The sequence below is a fragment of the Brassica oleracea genome, chromosome C3 (assembly GCF_000695525.1).
Source record: "Brassica oleracea var. oleracea cultivar TO1000 chromosome C3, BOL, whole genome shotgun sequence".
Taxonomy (NCBI): domain Eukaryota; kingdom Viridiplantae; phylum Streptophyta; class Magnoliopsida; order Brassicales; family Brassicaceae; genus Brassica; species Brassica oleracea.
Window position 1 is genome coordinate 24067136 of NC_027750.1, and position 14623 is coordinate 24081758.

A 14623-nucleotide genomic window follows, 5' to 3' on the forward strand; every position below is an offset into this window, starting at 1 on the left:
CCCTAAACCCTTGGAAAAACACTAAACATTTGGATAAATTCTAAATTATAAATCTTAAACACTAAACTCTAAATCTTAAAAATAAATATTTTTTTTTAAATAATATTTTTTAGAACTATTGTTATTTTTATTTATTTAATTTTTTTATTTTTTATTTTAATAGCATAATATAATTTGGCAAGTTATTTTCTTTCCTTAATTAAAAGATACTAGATCTAAAATGACAACTTTCTATTGGTTGGTGAACCTAAAGGTTCACCCTAGGGGGTGAATCCAAGAAAAAGTCTATCTTTATTATCATTAATAAAAAATATGCAGTGGTAGTCTACTGTAAATACTGATCCCAGCTGTCAATTTTGATCACCTTGGTTGTTATTGTGGCCCATGAATCTCATGAATCGTGCAACATAAATTAATATCTTTATTATCATTAATAATAAATATGCAGTGACAGTCTACTGTAAATACTTATAAAATCTAAGGGGATGTCAAAAAAAGGACTGCTGTTTTAATTGTATTGATTGATACAAGAAATTCACTAACCAAACCGGTGGACTTGTATAAAAAATAACAATATTAGGATCAATCAAGGATTGCTTTGCCAATGAGTCAGATGCCATATTCCTTTCTCTATTAACACTTCCTAATGAACAATCAAGTAGCAACGATATCCAATGTCGTATATCATGTAAGATATTTTCCAACTGGACATGATCAGCCACAATCTCATTAACAATGTGTTCCAATTCTTTATTATCACTTTCAAACCAGACCCTTCTCCATCCTTTACCACATACATGGTGAAGAACATATAAGAAAGCCAAAGCTTCACTTTGTAAAGGGGATTCGACATTATCCACTTTCACCATTCCAGAGCAAATATGAGATCTTTGATGATTTTTGATTATCCAACCAATCCCAACATAGTTATTACCATCCTTATAACTGCGGTCGAAATTACACTTGAGCTAATCTTGAGGTGGTGATTCCCATTATGAGCATTTAGATGTTCTTACTTTCAACAACTGTGAGGACATATAATGGAGATTCTATTTTTCATTAGCATCTTTAGCCCTTTGGACATCTTCCAAAACATTTCTCTTATCAAAGAGAAACTCATTTTTCGATTTCCATATAAACCATAACACCCAAAAGGATAGACTAGACAGTTTTTTAGGGGTTGTCGGACTCTTTTTTTAGGAAAATTGTTTAGAATACTAAGAAAAAAAATAATCAGAACGGAAGAAAGAATAATAATTTGGGCTTAAAAAATAGGCCATATTTGTTTTCGGCCCATTTATCTTCATATCAACGAAATCATCTCAGCCGTTGGATCATCATAAAACACTGAGAGTCGATATCACACATCTTCGAAAGAACAGTAATCGTTGAAGAAAGAAGAACAAAAAGTGTCAATCTTTAACAGTCCACATCGAAGTCCAATTTCAAGTAAAAAAAGGGGTTTTAGGGTTTGCTCCAAGAAGAAGAAGAGACGAAAGAGAAGCAATGAGCGACGCGTTTTGCTCGGACTGCAAGAAACACACGGAGGTCGTGTTCGATCACTCCGCCGGAGACACCGTCTGCTCGGAGTGCGGCCTCGTGCTCGAGTCTCACTCAATCGACGAAACCTCCGAGTGGCGCACCTTCGCTAACGAGTCGGGCGATAACGATCCCGTCCGCGTCGGCGGTCCGACGAACCCGCTTCTCGCCGACGGTGGTCTCACCACCGTCATTTCGAAACCTAACGGATCGTCCGGGGACTTTCTCTCGTCTTCGCTTGGTCGTTGGCAGAACCGTGGATCGAACCCTGATCGCGGGCTTATCGTCGCGTTCAAGACGATCGCTACTATGGCTGATAGGTAGTTTGGGTCTTTTCTTGGATGTTGATTTTGTTTGGTTGTTGTCTGAAAGTTTGAGAATTGTGGTTTCTCGAAGGTTTATTTAAGGAAAGTGTATGTTACTGAAAAGGAAAGACTTTTGGTTTTATTTTTATTTTTGCTTATAATATGTTTAATATCCTAGAAGCTCCATGTTGATGAATCTTTGTATGTATGTCACTGAGAAGGGTTATAAATGATCTGGTGCAATCAATGCTTCCTATTATATGGGAATAATACGTTAATTGAGTCGGTTCAATGGGGTTTATTTATGAGGCTAGATTGCATTCACTGTAAGTTAGATTGCTTGACAAGTTGTAGTTAACAAGTTTTGATGAACCTTGTGTTTCTCCAGGTTGGGGCTTGTGGCGACCATCAAGGTATCTAGCTAGACATGTTTCTTTCATGATCACATCGTTATATTTGTGTGGGGTTTTACATTCCTTTGTTGATATTGGATTAAAGGACCGAGCCAATGAGATATATAAAAGGGTAGAGGATCAGAAGTCAAGCAGAGGAAGGAATCAGGATGCTCTTTTGGCTGCTTGTTTATACATTGCTTGTCGTCAAGAGGACAAGCCACGAACTGTCATATAGTTAACAAAGAGTGTAAGCCAACTTAAATATATTCCTCACATAGTTAGTGTTTATTAGTTCTAATAAAAGACCATAAAGTTATAATTAGTTAAGGTTTTGATAAGGTTTATTACTCAAATCACAAACATGAAGTTTAAACTATTGTTAAACATGTTTAAAAAGTGGTGGGTTTGGGGGCGAGTACATTTGGTTGGGTCCTTTGAAGATTGAAATGAAAATTTTTGTTTAGTGTTGGGCTGTATTTCTTAGGCACGTTAGATACAATGATTTTTACGTTTTTAGGTGTTATTAACTGGGCTTGTGAATCGTGTTTAAGGTTTTTTGTACTTTAAAATAAGTTTGTTAGATATATTTTTTTTTTTTTTTTTTTTTTTTTGGTTCATATGTTCGGTAATCATCATCCATCATTGTGTAGAAATATGTTCTGTTGCCAATGGAGCTACTAAGAAGGAGATTGGTCGTGCAAAAGAGTACATAGTCAAACAGTTGGGGCTTGAAACAGGACAATCAGTAGAAATGGGAACTATCCACGCTGGAGATTTTATGGTGAGTTCTTCCTAAAGTCAAGTGCCTTTCGGTTCTTATCCGCTGCTGTTTTCCTTAACCTGATTGGTTAATCTCCAGAGACGTTTTTGCTCCAATCTTGGTATGACTAACCAAACCGTGAAGGCGGCTCAAGAATCTGTGAAGAAGTCAGAGGAGTTTGATATAAGGTTACATCATTAACCATTATTGTCTTATCACTTCTGTTCTCCTGGTTTATCGGTCTTACGGGTATTCACACATGGAGCTTTAAACACCTTTGGTTGCAGGAGGAGTCCCATATCGATTGCAGCAGCGGTTATATACATCATAACACAGCTCTCTGATGAGAAGAAGCCTCTTCGAGGTCTCTTCCATTTACATTTTTTTTGTGAACTGAAACAATCCCACTTAAAACAATCGCTGATATTGAACTCCTTGCAGATATCTCGGTGGCAACTGGAGTTGCAGAAGGAACTATTAGGAACTCGTACAAAGATCTCTACCCTCACCTTCCCAAGATCATACCAGCTTGGTACGCTAAAGAAGAAGATCTCAAGAACCTTCAAAGCCCTTGAGTGCTCTCATCTTCTTCTCTCTTACTTGTTATTACCCACTTACCACGCCTTCTTGTTTGATAAATCAAGTCTAGTTTCTATTGGAATCTCGGGTTATAGAGTTGTTTGGTCCAGACCTGAACCAGAGTTCTCAAGTAGATTTGTATCCAGAGAAAAATTAATCCAAGGATTCGTGTATTGGTTAAAGCGTGTGTCAGAACAAAAGAAAACCGGATCTGAAATTCTCGGTCAATAGAAATAAGAATTCCAAACCGGCCGGCCCATCTGTACATGTGTTTCAAACCGTTGAACTAATTGTGGGTGTAAACTATTCAATTCAAAAACTTCAGTGCTTAAAACAATAAATATTGCAATTCTTGGGGAGCAAAGCCTCAAGATATTTACATTGTTCTTATGTGTAGAATAAGGAGAATAATAAGAGACCTAAGATAAGCCATTGCTTTACATAATAAAACAGCAATGCTTTCACTTTTTACACACCCAAAAGGAGGTCTAAACTTAAGCCAGTGGAGATCCAAAATACATTTTATTTACTGACTTAAATATTAAACCCTCTTTTTTATTTACAAAATTATAAATATAAACATGAACCAGTGCTTTGCTTAGTTAGGCTGTACATATTATAGCTCTCTGTTCATCAAATTATCCCCTCTTTCTCTGGTTGTGTAATGAGCTTGAGGTTTACTTACATGGCTAAGGAGAAGCATTTGCAGCTAGAGATGACGAGAGCCCGATTCTTCTCTCTGCATTGAAAAAAAGAACAATGATACATGTTCATGATCATGGGCTGTGACTTTGTCTTACTAGAATTTATACAGAGAGAGAAGAGATACTCACCTCCAGTGGTGATAAGTTTCTCAACCCGGGTAACGATGTGTTTCCCATATGTGTACCTCTTCAAAGCATTCAAGTGGACTTTGATACGCGAAATAATGAGGGCAAGGCTTTGATCATCGCATGTTTCAAGAACCTTCTGCACTACGTAGTTCCCGAACGGATCCTTCATCATCGCCTGCAAATTTAATAGGCGTTAGTGGGAGACTTCCCAAAGACATGAGGGAGCAAAGATTTTTTTTTTTGCATACCTGAAGAGGCTCGTTTTCATCAGTATAACCAAGCATCTCATTCACTAGAACCTGACGCTCCTCTGGCCCGCCAAATGTCAAGCACTTTTCGACAACATTTGAAGCAAACTTCTGTTGACTCATTGTCACAATCTGCCCAGCAAGCTTATTGATAATTTCTGTCCGTTCGTGTGGTTTACCGTGTTGTATGATATGCTACAAAGGGAAGCAAGGTCAACCATTATCAAGGTGTCTATTTTCATACATCAACAATGTAAATTAAGCATCGAGAAACTTACCTGAATAACATAGTTCCCGTACTGATCTTGAGCTAGAGTGCAGACTGAGTTCATGATTTCCTCCATAATGATCCGTTGGGTTTCGACGTCATCGATATGCTCCAGTACCCTCTGCCGTGATTCCAAAGAAGTACATTTTAAGTATTGTTAGTAGCGGACGAGAAAAGAAAAAGCATAAGGTGTGATGTATGTATATATCAGACCTGGATTACACGGCATCCGTAAGGGTGTGTTGAAAGAGCTAAGACTTTCCCATAAAACGAGGAGATAATGAACTGTATGCATTCCTGAGGAAGACGCTCAATACACTTCTGGATCACATGATTACCATTCTGATCATAAACGCATTTCAAGACAGACCCATCAAGCTCTTGCACCATTCGAGTTTGCTGCTCCACATCAACCACCTCCAACGCCTGTATCAATATGGTAGAAAAAGGACAGGGACACGCTCAGAGAATTTAAAAGCCTTTTTCTATAAGACTCTTACCATTATAATAATAAGTAGGGTCAAAACAATGTGTTTGTACTGAGTACCTTTTGGATAACCCTGCAGCCATACATTTGTAGAGAGAGAGCCAAAACGTGGCCAGTAACTTGTTCAGCGAGTTCTTTTCTCTGTTTGTTTGTACCATGCTCAAAAAACTAAAAAGAAAAAGTAAAAAACAGAATAACGTATGAGTATAGTGACATATATATTAGCCATTTGCAAGAAAATTATTTAGATGCTTCAGCTCTTACCTTTTGAATGACATAATTTCCAAAGACATCTGTCATCAAAGTGCGACCATAAGGAAGTATCTCCGGGAATATTGCATTCTTTTCCTCATCTGTTGCAGTCTCTAGCTTTTGCTGAATGAAACGACTTCCGTACTGATCCATGCTGCACGTTGTGTGAAAGGAAGAACAAAAGTGAACTAGTAACTTAGATGAAATATATTAGTTAAGGGAAGCTAAATACCTGAACTCAATCACATGCCCAACTATTTCTGAAAGCTCCAAAGACCTTGTCTTGTTGTTCTTGAACCCTTCTAGTAACGATGCGTCCGTTGTGCTGCCGATATCTACATGGGAAGATCCCGGTAATCCTCCGAGGGGGACTTTCATCATTGAGGCAGCAGATAGTGACATTCGCATGTTCTGGACATTTCTTGAATTCTTGGAAGGAGAAGGTAAATGGTTTCCCAGATACATGCTGGCAAGATCATACGGAGGATTCTCAAACAATCTGGAATTTGCAGCACTGAGATTACCCAGCTGATGCCTCTGCTGAGCAAGTAACATCGCGAGATACTCATTAGCTGTATCTCCGTTTGGTGTCCCAAGATTGTTTCTAAGAAGAGGATGATCACTTGGTGCACCAGTAGCTGATGCCGTATGCCGATACTGGCTGTAATGAGGGTCCATAATTGGAGAATGAAGCTCAGTAGCAGCTTGGTTTATCAATCTATTCAAGTTTTGTATACCCCCTTCCCCAGTCAAATGTGAGCCTGAAACAAACGAATAAAACCAAATCTAAGATGATACGCTTTTTGCGTTTATGAGAGTAAGAGAGCGAGGGAGATACCTTCAGGGGAATAGTGCTCAGCTAGTGAATTCAACTTGTTATTTACCAAATAACCACCAGCTGTGGAGAAGTCCATTCCATTAACATTTGCATTCTGAATATTATCAGATAAGCCCAGGCTTCCTAATCTAGAGCGGTCTGAAGTTGAGTATAGACTCGCTGAAGAGGAAGCTCGTTTAGGGATGTTGACCTGTCCGTGGGAAGCCACCGTAGAAGCACCAAGGCTTGTTCCATAGCCACTCATAATTCCACCATAATTTTCAGTAAATAACTGATCGTTTATATTCTGTTGACGCAGAGCCTTCTTATGACCATTGGGTATGTAACGCATGACATCAGATTGATTCTCCAATTCCACCTGAAGCTGGGACTGCATAAGGTTATCTTTGACTTGATTGATCTCTGCCATGTTCAACCTCGACAGCGTGTCAGCAACATCAGCAGCAGTGTGGATGGCTGAGCCAAAAGAATTCTTCTTCTCGACAGGACCGACTCTGGTACCAATAGGGGGCAAACCAGAGGCCGAAGCTCGCCCCACTAGATGTGACTCAGGAGTTCTATTCCTTGGCACCGGAGAACTCATGTTAGATCCCAGCATAGCATTTGGAGTGTTCTGCGCAGCGGAATGTAACGACTCATGGAATGCTAATGGGCTGTCGAATCCACCCGGACTAAAATTCGTTAAGACAGCAGGATCGTTCATGTCGCGGAAAGTGTTGCAACTCGCAGGCCGAGACAGTTGGCTGCGTAATGCTGCGTCTCGGTCAAGTCCTTCCTATAAAAGTTAACAAATCAACCAAGTAGAACTTATCAGCCACCTCAGAGCTAGCATATATATATACACAACAACATGAATATAACCACTAAATGTATAGACATTCTTTTTTAATATCAAAAGGTTCGGGCCAAAGTCCATAATCCTCCTACACCCGAAACAGGCAACGTATAATATTAATTTCGTTTCAGCGATCACTCGACCCCAGAGATTTTTTCCAGTTGAATTAACAACTACCTCTGGTATATGTATAGACATCAGGGCGGTCTAACATTAGCCTTAAGCCCCCAAATTTTTTGAAAAAAGTTACGAAGAGAAACGTAGCTGAAATCTTTAATAAATTGCCTATAGGCAGGCCCTTAAATCTCGCCTGATAGACTTTACCTGAAGTATATCAGCAAAACTCTTCCTTCTCGGCCCAAGCCCAGGATCTAGCCTCTGCACAGGGGTCTTCTGAGAGCGTCCCTGCGCTACAGCATTCCTCAGCTCCATCAAATCACTCTCCGCCTGCTCAACACCTGGCTGAACAGAGAATAGCGACGAGGAGCTGTTGTTGTTGTTGTTGCTATTCTCACCTTTCTTCCTCCACTCCCCAACAGGATCAAACACCGTCTCGCCGTTGTGAAACCTCTGAGCAACTCTCCAATCCTCTCTAGACAGCAACGGAGGAGGCAGCCTCGGGTTCGAGTGCTCGTTCGAGTAGTAGTACGAGAGGTACGCAGGGTGCCAGCGCAGCTCGTCGTCGGATAAAAGCTCGACGCCAACGTTCGCAGCGTCTCTGATGTAATCGGAGCTCGTGGTGTTGTTCATTAAGTACTGGTTATCCATGGCTCTCAACAAACCTTCCACCGTCGGCGGCGCGCTTCCGCTTCTGTGCACGTCGTCGGCGACGTCTCGTTCTCCTCGTTGCGAGCCGAATGTTTGGTGGTTGCGGTGGAGAGATTCGAGCTCTCTCTGGAATCGATCCTCGAGATCGGCATTGGATCCTCGGTTCATGTTTGATCTCGTGTCCCTGTAGCTATCAGTATACATCTCTTCCCTTCATCTGAAATCAAATATGAAACCTAATCAGAGTCCAGAGAGTTCCTCAAAAAAAAATTGTGATCGCGATCGAGGTAATCACCTCTGGATTTGAATGTGTACGTAAGATCTTATCGTAGCGAACGACGTGTCGTTCTCTCGTTCACGCTAACACAAAGAAGGACGATGAGAAACTGGGAAGGGAACGAAGAGGCGAAGAAGAAGAAGCATGGAAGTCTGAGATCGCCTTCATCCTCTCTCTCTCTTGTAATTCGTCTACTTCTATTAGATTCGGATATGTCTCCTTTTTTGTCTTTTTGTTATTTGTTTAATTATATTCTAAACTAATCTTTAAATTTTTAGACCGTGTAATCTCCCATCTTGTCTATATCATTCTCTAAGATGATTAATTAATGATTTGAACTTTATATATTAAAATAAAGAATCTCTTCTGTGACGTCAATAAGAACCCAAGAATCTCTTACCGAAAGCATTTTGCATTTTATTTCATGCTGCATACAATACAATACAAGAGTAAGAGTGAAGTGAGATTCAAAGCGAAAGTAACACCTTTGAGATAAATTATGATTTTCACCTTTGAAGATTGTGACTTTTATAAACGAGCAGGTCTTTGTAACGTTCCAAATCAAAGATGAATGGTAGATAGATATCTGTGGCTCTCTCTCCATTTTTGTTTTCACTTGGAAAATGAACTCACCTTGGAAACTTTTATTCAAAACGAAATGTCTAACAAAACTCTCAAAAGAAAGGTCTTGGGTTCTGTATTCAACATCACAAAAACTAGACAAGAGAGAAGAAAAACAAACTAAAGAATAACGGAACCAGGCTTATTATTGCAGCAGAAGCACCAAAATGATGTACATTGTTTTATGTCACTTGCCTCTCCTCTGGGATTTCACCAGTGTGCTTTTTCTGCAGCTTATGAAAATAGTGTAACAAGAGCTTGGCTGCTGGAGAAGCTTTGCTTATTCATGGGGTAACCCGCGGATGGCTGCTCGAGGAGTTTGATATCAGTGAGAAAGAATTTCCGAAAGGCGGTGTTGAGCATCTGGAGGAGTATCTCTTCCAGGAACATTCACCTTTAGAAGATTGGAATACCTGACAAGCCAATATACATTAAGTCAAGAAACCGTATTATTAGCATTAATCGAAGAAGATAAAAGCTGAGAAGCAGACTCTGTGGGTGTAAACATTTGGTCATGTTCCGCTATGAATGCAAGCAACGCCTGCAGACAAAACCAGGTGAAGATCTGAGTATAAGAATGCTGAGAATAGCTCAAGAAGAAACATTATTTTTGGCTAACCTCGAATGGCATGTTTAGTAGTTCAAAGTAAGTACGGACACGATCTAGGTTCTGTTGTACGCTTTCCCCATCGATATATGGAATAGCTGCCATGGCCTGCCATGTATCATACACACAATGCTTATTGGAAATTATTACAAATAGTGAACTCGATCCCTAAACAAGACTGATGATCTATTACCTGTTCCAATGCAATAGTGTTCCGACAAATTTGTTGAACTCCAAAGAGGTTGATTGATCTCATGTCAGACAAAGCCTAGAAAAATAAGTAGTTAAAGACTTGAGCAGTTTAGAAGATGATGATCAAGTGTTAGATATAGAATTGTGATACTGATAATGGTATATTGATATTTTAATTAGAAGTATCAGATATCTTGTAAATTCCATTACAGTATATAAAAAGAGGTACTGTGTACCTTAGTGGACGCACTTGCTGCAGTTCCACAAATGCCACCAAAAACGTAATTGCGCTTCTCACCAGAGATGAAAGGCGCCATTCCCTCGTCCCTACGTGTTATCTGTTCAAAAAGGGAACTGTAAGAAAACTTGGAGCAGAAATATAATTCACCGCAATAAAATTGAGATGACTTCGTCATTTGGCTCACTAGGTTCTCGCAGCAGAAGAGAGTAATATGAATATTTGATGGCTGTGAAACTTATCGAGGCCATCATTAAAGTGATATGACTAACCTGTGAAGTAAGAGAAATCACAAAGTCGTCTGGCTCTTCAGCATCCTCATCCTCCAAGTATTCCCGATTTGTCATTTCCTTTTCAAAACCATAGAATTTCGTAAAATTTACAGGACACAAGTTGAATTTCTCATTTCCCCGCAACCTTCTTAACAAAGGGAGCATCGATCACATACCTGCAGATGAAAGACTGTTTCCAATTGCATCTCAACACGAAGAACCTTTAGGCAGTCCGTCGCAAGTTTTCTGTACTCATCAGCAAATGATGCCAGATTCCTAGGAGAAGTTGCTTGATTCCTGCTATTACTATCTTGACTTGCCGCACGAGGAACTGCTTGGCCAAGCCTAAAATTTTGGGAATTTAAAACTTAAGAAAGAGTTTTCATTTACTTGCTACTTAGGGAAGGAAGAGAGAGCTAAAGGAAGACATATCAAACCATGCAAGTTTCTCTTTTACACTAAACGCAGAGGTTTCTGAGTTCTTTAAATTTAAGATGGAAAAGACAGCAATCAATCTAGTTTAGTCTCTTTCATATATCATTTTTAATTATGCATATCCCTATTTCCTCGGTTATAAGATCATAGAACTTCCCATTTTGCCTTGTGTCCTGATAACATCTAAGATGTACTTAGGAACAAGACATGATAGGAAGAGGCATGCATAATTAATCCGATCCAAAGAACTCACCTCTCAATAGAGTCTGCCACATATTCAAGTGAGTCACTAAGAGAGGCTAACAAAATCAGTTTGTTGTCATCACGAATTAGATTATCCTGTAAGATTTATAGTTAGTTAAATAATCATCACCAGATGAAAAATTATTTCAGACAACACATGAATTTACCTGCTTGATAGACGGCAAACTTAAGAATAGATCATTGAGTTCTACTCCGGAGCCAACAGCCTCAGAGTGAGAAACAGAATGCCCAAGTGAAGATGGCAAACAAGCACTCGCCGCATCAAGTCGCATCAATCTCTCAATATCATGCCTCCCAATGAGCCTATAACTGAGCTTCTCTAGCACAGCCTGATATATTAATAATCAAACTTATGCTCAGAAAGTGTGGCAATGGAAGAAATACATCGCTTGACATTTTGGGACACTTGAGACAAAATCGTAAGAAAATAGTGAAGGAAAATGCAGATTATTATCAAAGATGGACATATGCGCATATAAGATTGGCTAAATCCATAATCTTCCAGCTCTTTCTCTCTTTAAATCAAACTTTATCACGACGACTACTGTTACTAAGCATTAAGTGCCAAGTTCGGCTATAGGGTTTATCATAAGCTGGTAAACTGTAGGCTACCCAAGACAATTCCAGAAGCCTAAAACAGAATAACACTGCGACTAAAATTAAGTACGTCAGTTTAACGTATCTCAAACTGAACTCTAGCTAGCTTCACGATGTTAAAGACACGGTCAACTCTAAATCTACCGTCATGTCATCTAGTTCATGCAACTCCAATTGAACTTTTTTAAATCACATCACACTGACAGTAATACTTTTTAGTGTATGATTTTGTTACATAGGTGCAAACACTAAACAAGATATCAAACATATAAATAAATAGATGAGTCAGAGGAAGAGGACAACAAATGAGATCAAGGAAGATCCATACCTCCATGTATGAGGTTCTACATCTCTCGAATGTTCTCTCAAGAAATGTTTGAACATACTTCACAAGGTCAGTGGCAAATTTAGGCATGGCTTGAGCCCAGCCAAGAACCTAGAAAAAGCGAAGAGCAAGGAAGTTCATTATAACAAAAATAGCATGAAGCTGAGAACACGAAAAATTGGATTAAACCATCGAATGGGAAGTATCCATCCATTCTTCTTAAGGCAGATAAAAAAAAATGTGAAAGCAATAAAGTGAAGCTTCCAGTTTAAAAGCCTATACAACTTGCCTCTTTTGCAAGGAGATCTATTGCCAAAAGACCTTGCAAGATAGGTCGACCCTTTTCTACAGTTGGGGTGTAAGTACTTGTATGTGCACGGGGTCTAAATGCGGCGGCACCTGCAAAATGGTTTTGGGAACCTCGAATCATTTTCATAGTGACACTACTGGTACTTCATTTTCATAAACTATTGAAATACAACAGTTCCTATAAAAAAAAGCCAAGAAAACTTTCCAAATATATGCAACAATTCCAAGACGCTTTAACTTTTCATAAAACTGCCATACCCTATATTGACAGACCAAATCAGTTAGTTTTGCAAGCAAATTCTTCTACTACCACCTTGCGATGATAAACTCCAAGCTTTTGAAACCAAATTAATAGCTCCCCTTTCAAAATTTAATACTGTGTATACCTTAAGAGGATGATTACCCTAAAGTAGGAACAAAAAACGCTATGACCAGATCTATATAGTCTACGAAACTAACTTGATATAGCTTGTTGTACGCCTTTCCTATAGTCCACAAACATTGTCGGTAACAGGTGATCTTTCACAAAGTTCTCAGTGAATGTAAGCAACCCATCATTCCTGCATCATGTATTGAAAAATCGATGGTGAACATACATTCAACTTCTCAGCACAGTGAGCGAGGTGTTTAGCTTTGTCAGGATGACAGCCAGTAAAGGCAAATGGAAATTTTGAACTTACACAAGCTGGGAATGCTTTTTGGGCAACATTGAAGTGATTTTATCGGTAAACTGCAAGGTTCATAAGATAATAAGTCTACTGAAAAACAGTTGGCATCGAATGGAAAAGCTTAGATGAACCAGAATCAAAACCTGAAGGACAGGCCGGTAAATTGATGCAGCTAGATATATTCCCTGTTCAGGCAAAACTGCTGCAGATCCATAACCTTCCTGTGATGCATTTGAAGCCCTCTTTCCCCAGCCTTGACGAATGAGATCAGCTCCTGTCAGCAGCACATAACATCATTAAATCCATCAAAGGCATTATAACCACAAAAAAGTCAGGATGATTAATTTATACCCTGATTAGAAAGCGATACAGTTGCATCTGTAAACCGAAAGGTGAATGTTAGCCCATCTTCAGGTGCACCCCTGCCGTCCACCATCATCAATAATCAGTCAAAGATCAAATACTACTAACCAAACTGCAGAATTTCACATTCAAATTTGTGTTATATTTTCAGTGCTCCCATTTACTAGCGTGCTGAGAAGAACCTACATGACAAATTTCTAGACTTGGGTGTCCTAAAACCTTCTTATTAGGTCATCAGAAGAAATCTATGCTCTAAATCATCCCTTAACTATCGAATGAACATATTAGTTGACTGACAAGAAAACATGCTTGGTCATGGAAATGACGCCTATCTTAACAAAATCTTAAAATGTCTAATTCTTTGGGACATGTTTCGTTGTCTATGTATCTACATGATATTGGGAATCCCATCTCCGTGAATGTAAGAACTACCAATGCTAAGGATCACTTGCCTTTTATCTTTCTTGGGAGCCTTCTTTGCAAGTTTAGCAGTTTGTGCAGCAGCATCTGCTGAAGCGGTTTCTGGAGTTGCGCGTAGAATTTCACATATGAGTTGTTGGCATTCACTCTTCACCGTTAACGTAAAATTTCAATAAGCTTACGTGTGAGAAGCCAAGAGTTCATTGTACTTTATAAACATTTAGCTTCACGAAAAATCAGATATTTTGAAATCTATAGGCGGACCTGTAAGACTGTCAAGGGTAAACTGATAGTGTAGCCTCCAGTAACTTGGGATGCTTCGGGATCGGTGTTCCAATTGACATCAGTAGGCAATGACTTTGGCGTGTTAATGTCATGTTGTGAAGCCTTCAACTCCAAAAGCTCTCCAATAACAACATGATTCTCTATAAAAGTAACAGTAAGAGAAAATTTGAGCTTTCATTATGGAAAATGAAATATTCAGACGAGTTTAACAGTTGGATTGCTCACCAAATATCTTGACAATAGTATCTAAAATTGAGTCAAGAAGGTCTTTTGCTGCAGCTTGCGCTTTGCCTCCAGGAGCCATAAGAGGCGAAACAGGACTCACAGCCAGGTGAGATCCTGAATTTGGCATCCCATTTTGAGGTTTCTCTTTTGATAATCTGTAGGCCTCTGACTGCCCTTTGATAATATGCAATCCTACCGCTCCCGTTCGATCACTCTGACTACTCCCGGACTTCGACAAATTTCTAGTCTCCATATGGGCCTTAATCTTGGATATTATGATCTCATGTATTGTGGGTCGAAGTTTTTGGCTGCAAGAGAACACAAAAACATCACGAAGTGAATTTTGAAGATAAAGTTAGGCTGCATCGGTTATCATTCATCTTTAACTTCAAGAATGATAAGTGTTAACCTTCCCCCC

The 14623-nt window shown here is 39.3% G+C and overlaps 3 protein-coding genes across 3 annotated transcripts in view; 1 reads left to right on the forward strand and 2 right to left on the reverse strand.

Moving 5' to 3' along the window:
• Positions 1–1387: 1387 nt before the first annotated feature.
• LOC106334822 (transcription initiation factor IIB-2) lies at positions 1388–3814 on the forward strand. Its single transcript, XM_013773198.1, is given in 7 exon segments — positions 1388–1859; positions 2233–2257; positions 2343–2484; positions 2890–3020; positions 3099–3187; positions 3287–3363; positions 3441–3814. Coding segments are annotated over 7 exon segments (951 nt in total). The 5' UTR covers positions 1388–1506; the 3' UTR covers positions 3575–3814.
• Positions 3815–3889: 75 nt separating this feature from the next.
• LOC106334821 (pumilio homolog 4-like) lies at positions 3890–8619 on the reverse strand. Its single transcript, XM_013773197.1, has 11 exons — positions 8403–8619; positions 7664–8324; positions 6505–7279; positions 5899–6427; positions 5679–5820; positions 5475–5582; positions 5141–5353; positions 4938–5048; positions 4660–4854; positions 4412–4586; positions 3890–4317 (listed from the first exon to the last, which is right to left on the reverse strand). Exons 2-11 carry the CDS (start codon positions 8309–8311, stop codon positions 4268–4270), a joined length of 2946 nt encoding a protein of 981 aa, XP_013628651.1. The 5' UTR covers positions 8312–8324; positions 8403–8619; the 3' UTR covers positions 3890–4267.
• A 384-nt stretch (positions 8620–9003) lies between these two features.
• Positions 9004–14623, reverse strand: part of LOC106335702 (exocyst complex component SEC8-like) — a 9237-nt gene continuing 3617 nt past the window's right edge. The window contains exons 10-27 of the mRNA XM_013774290.1: positions 14206–14513; positions 13960–14120; positions 13728–13843; positions 13264–13334; positions 13056–13186; positions 12925–12974; positions 12704–12804; positions 12225–12334; positions 11939–12046; positions 11160–11342; positions 11003–11088; positions 10491–10659; positions 10315–10392; positions 10041–10142; positions 9806–9880; positions 9625–9720; positions 9497–9546; positions 9004–9418 (exon numbers count right to left, since the gene is read on the reverse strand). Of these exons, the coding sequence (XP_013629744.1) occupies positions 9331–9418; positions 9497–9546; positions 9625–9720; positions 9806–9880; positions 10041–10142; positions 10315–10392; positions 10491–10659; positions 11003–11088; positions 11160–11342; positions 11939–12046; positions 12225–12334; positions 12704–12804; positions 12925–12974; positions 13056–13186; positions 13264–13334; positions 13728–13843; positions 13960–14120; positions 14206–14513 (2083 nt within the window). The 3' untranslated portion in view covers positions 9004–9330. The remainder of the gene's footprint in view (positions 9419–9496; positions 9547–9624; positions 9721–9805; positions 9881–10040; positions 10143–10314; positions 10393–10490; positions 10660–11002; positions 11089–11159; positions 11343–11938; positions 12047–12224; positions 12335–12703; positions 12805–12924; positions 12975–13055; positions 13187–13263; positions 13335–13727; positions 13844–13959; positions 14121–14205; positions 14514–14623) is intronic.